Raw genomic sequence first — 4,874 nt, 5'->3', positions numbered from 1 at the left:
TATATATATATTGTCGACATTTCTCTGACAGGTCTGGATACTTCCATACAACCCTGCAACTAGACGTTGCAACATATCTCCCATGGCTGACGAAGAAGTAAGCAGTACATGTTTGTCGTTCTACCACTCATATCATTGGATGGTGAGTTTGGACCAGGGCAATACAACAGTCAAATGTGTATTAGTACAAATAAAGGCTTTGAAATTCGTTGCATGACGAAACGCAAACAGAGGGGACTTTAAAATGCTACAAATGACTAAAAAAAACAGGTAAGCAGTTCTGTATACAACCCTAGAGAACATGAGCTGAAAGGTGGTAGTGAACAGATGTATATTGATGTAAGATGGTGTATGGAACTAAGTTTGTTAGTGTATTGTCGTGAGCACAGAAAGATGACAAACTCGACTAAGAATCTTTGTAAGGACTAAGATGTGTGTAAGCAGGGCTAAGATGGTAAATCATTGGTGCAGTTATTGAAAGGTAACGAGTGAGGTTAGGTCTATGTAATTAATCGTACATAGAACAATAATATTACAGATGAGACACTTAGAGCTAATGGGTCTGTAATGAGGTAATTAACAACCCTTTGAGTACTGAGTGACCACAAAATTTTTCATTGGTCTCAGACATGGATGAAGAACCAAATGAGTGAAGAGACTTGAAAAGTATTGAAACAGCCTCGTGTTAAGAACGCACATTTAGGAATTTAAATTAGAGCATTCCACTCACTTGCCCTCAAGCTTTATTCCAATTGATTCATCCTTGCACCTAACTCTATTAAAGGACGAAGGGTAAGCCACTTTTACAAATACATTTGAACCTGTGTCCCACACATTCACCTGTACAGTCACTTTCAAATCCTCCCCCCTCCCCTTTTTGTGTCTAGTAGCATTTCTTTAGATTAAAATGGAACTGTCCAAGACATCTACCTCTCTAAGACCACCAATTCTTTTTACTTAAAAATGGATGGAGGTCAAGGACGATTTCCACTGTGTTCAATTAGTTGTCTCTGAAATATATTGGAGCTTACTAAGGACCCCATATCCAAACTAAGGAAATGTTGAATGAAAACAAAGAGGAATGGGGAGGGGAAATGTTGTAAACAATCAGACTTTCAAAAACGTATTCACCAAAAAACAAATGAAACAAATACTATGACGACTAGATCTATGGACTTAAACTACTGTTGTATTTCCAACGATAACAGCTTTTATTTATTGTAATTTTCAGGTTTAAGAGCATGGGTGGCAAGCTCAGATGTGCAAAAGTACTTTCCCTTGATGAGGTAATTTGCAAGACATGTGATATTAGGAAACTATTTTTAGTTTTTAGTATGCTGTTTTTTCTGGTGGCCCATACAATCAAATGGGGCAGTACCATCAAAATATGATAGCGTCTACATTAATGTTTCAGTTTCTCTAAAGAACTGCAAAGGGGTGTGCTTTAGGAGTACTGCTTAACACCCTTTCCAAATGCATATTTGGGATACGCGTCATATTCTATCCCTAAGTATTCTACATATACATGTAGTTTACATTTGCTATAGAATTATTTTTGTTGTATGTCACTATGGGCTGCAGTAGGCTGTGTTCAAGTTATTCAAGGTTTTGATCTTTTAAACGATGACTCTCTTGAGCAAATTCTGTCTCTTCTAGCACATTTATGTGATGTAGAAGGGGAGACAGACTTGCACGTTTTATGTAAGAAGCTACAGAAAAGCAAACCTAAACCTATTTTCCTTTTAGGTAGCACCATCACAGACGACCAGAGAAAGCAGAACATTATACCCGGTACTTCGCCTCAGTAAACAGACTCTTCACAAACAAGGATAAGCACCAAGAAAAAGCCCATAGCATGAACAGCAACCTTTTTAAGGAGGACTTCAGCATGATGGAACTCAGACAGGCCCTCAAAAAGTTACACAACGAGATGCTATGCCACCTTGGCGCTAAAGGAAAAGACGCTATGCTATGCCGCCTAGTAAATACCTTTTGTAGAACAAGAGGAATACCAAAGGCATGGAGGATCGCCCAGATCATACCGCTCTTGAAGAATGGGAAACCACCGGGAAAAGCAAAGAGCTACCGACCTATATCACTAACATCATGCATCGGTAAGCTCGGTTGAAGAATGGTTTACATCCGTATTTACTGGAGAACACAAATAGCTTGAACCCACACAACGCAGGCTTCAGAAAAGGCAGGAACAAAGAAGACCAACTTTTCAAACTAAGTCAAGACATCCAGGATGGTTTTCAGGAGTCAAAACACACTGTCGCCATCTTTGTAGACCTTCAACAGACGTACGACAGAGTGTGAAGAAGAGGCCTACTCATGAAAATGGTGGACCTCTGGATACACGGAAAACTTTATAAATGGATCAGGTTTTACCTAGCAGATCGAAACATCGAAACCAAGGTGAACAATGCCCACTCATCAAGAGACGTACCCGAGGAGGGCCTACCCCAAGGTTCCTGTCTGAGCTGCACTTTGTTCCTGACCTTCTTTAATAATGTAACGAAGGTGCTGAAATCTGAAAAGACTCTCTACGCTGATGATCTTGCTCCCTGGCAGAAACATCACAGCACAGTAGTAAGAGTAGGGAAATTAAATCAAGACCTCAAGAGGCTTCACAATTACTGTCAGAAATGGAAGCTCAAAAATAAACTGCACGAAAACAGAAAAAGCCATCTTTACAAAGCGCCATAAAACAGCCAAAGAAAAACTACAAACTGAAGATAGGAAATGAAAATCTCCTTAAAAAAAAGAACAATCAACATACCTAGGAGTCAAACTTGACAAAAGTCTAACCATGAAAAGCCAAGTGGAGTTCATAAAGAACAAGGCGAAAAGAAGACTCCAACTTTTTAAAAAACTCGCAAGCAGTTCGTGGGGATCAGACAAGCAAACTTTTAGAGCTCTATACCTTGGTTATGTCCGATCTTCCCTGGAATACAGCAATAACCTACTCACTATCTTGTGAAGCACAACTACCTGCAACTCCCTTGACAAGGTCCAAAATAATGCCCTTCGTTTCATAAATGGTGGCATGAGATCAACACATACTGCCGTATGTGAAATTCTTTCAAATGTTGAACCCCTGGGAATTCGCAGAGATAACACAGTTTTGGAGCTCCATGAAAGAACCAAAAGAATTTGCCTCAACCACCCAAACAGGAAATTAGTAGAAACATGGAGACAAAAGAAACGACTTTTTAAAAAATCAATCCTGCATCACATCACTCAACTAATGGAAAGTCACCATCTACCACAAAACAGAAAAGACACCAAAAGAATCAATCAAAACATCCGTCCCCACATTTCTTTGGAAAAACCAGTCATTACAAAACAATATCTCTAAGAGACAATAGCACAACATCTTCCGACTCACTGACGCTAATGCTTGCATCACATCAAACAATCGACAGCTATTCAGATGACTGGATACACGGAATGCTCGACCAAAGCCGGAAATGGAATATTAATACAGTACCAAGATGGAAGTTCCAATGAGAACTCTGCAGCCTGAGGAGAGATGCAGAAATGATGGCACTTGAAACAGCACTATACCGTCTCCGCACAGGTTTTGACACTCATCAAAACAAAACGAAGGGTACTGTAATGTTCACTGACTCACTATCAGTCTTGCAAGGGTTAGAAAATGACCATTATCTAAACCAAGACTTCAAATATATTATACTGTTTGGTTCCCATGGCGTCAACCTGGTGTTGCAGTGGATTCCCGGACACTCAAACATACCTGGAAGTGACACAACAGACACACTTACCAAAATGGGATCTAGACAGGAACAGCCCAACACCCCATCCCCATACAACACTGTAAAACAAATCATTAAAAGCAACAGAAAACAATATTGGGAGAACAGATGGACCTTTAAAAAGACAGGCCCAGCAGTTTTCAAACATGTGACCACAATAAAAACGTAATGACAAAATCAATCACCTACATAGAAAGAAACAGACCACGATCTTCCGCCTACGAACAGAACATCAGCTCAACTTCCACTTGAACAAAATAAAACCAGAACTTCCCCCAATGTGTACTTTATGTGACTATGCATATGAGACTGTGGATCATCACCTTTTCTACTGTACAGCCCAAAATGACATCAGAGCTACACTTTTCCCTCCGAGACCTAACATTGATAACACACTCTGTGGAACATTACAGTAACTGCAGCAAACCTGCACTTATCACTACATGTATGGCATCAGACACAAAGGCGAGAGCCCAGCTGTTGCTGGATCGATAACAACAGCAACAACAACAACAACAACAACAACAACAACAACAACAACAATAACTATAACATGAAAGAAGCTGACATTGCACAGAAAAGCACCCCCAACACAATTTTCTGTAGATTATTATTATCATTATTATTTTTGGGTATGAAGTATGTTCAGCTTTTCATAGAATATTTCTTCAACCTGTTTGTCATTAACGTGGTCTGATTTTTGTTTGGTGTTGTTTCTCAAATGTCAGCTAAGCTTTCACACAAAAGTGTGGCGTTTTAAGTATTTAACTTCAAAACAAGTTGATCCGTATTCTTTTCCAAAGCAACAAGCAACATGTTTCAGGATCAATTTTATTTCATTGCATTTGTGCGATGGCTCCAGTTTCGTGGTCAGTGCAGTGTGGTTGTCAACTGCTGTGGTATCGGAGCAAAGGAGCTGCTGAATGACGACGACATCATACCAGTCAAAGGCCAAGTTATGAGAGTAAGAACAAAGAAGTACATAGTATGGAGAAACAAAAGAAATAAATCGATAAATGGATGGTTGTGTGTGTGTGTGTGTGTGTGTGTGTGTGTGCATCTATGTGTGTGTGTATATGTGTGTGTGTGTGTGTG

General features: G+C 39.6%; 1 protein-coding gene across 1 annotated transcript in view; it reads left to right on the top strand.

Annotated features, from left to right (window-relative positions):
• Positions 1–4,874, top strand: part of LOC101854083 (D-aspartate oxidase) — a 24,811-nt gene that overhangs the window by 15,494 nt on the left and 4,443 nt on the right. The window contains exons 5-7 of the mRNA XM_005098495.3: positions 32–97; positions 1,232–1,286; positions 4,642–4,743. Coding sequence (XP_005098552.2) covers positions 32–97; positions 1,232–1,286; positions 4,642–4,743 — 223 coding nt within the window. The remainder of the gene's footprint in view (positions 1–31; positions 98–1,231; positions 1,287–4,641; positions 4,744–4,874) is intronic.

Source organism: Aplysia californica, unplaced genomic scaffold (genome assembly GCF_000002075.1).
Source record: "Aplysia californica isolate F4 #8 unplaced genomic scaffold, AplCal3.0 scaffold00184, whole genome shotgun sequence".
NCBI lineage: Eukaryota > Metazoa > Mollusca > Gastropoda > Aplysiida > Aplysiidae > Aplysia > Aplysia californica.
The sequence above is the reverse complement of the archived record's forward strand: the minus strand, read 5'-3'. Positions and strand labels throughout refer to the sequence as shown.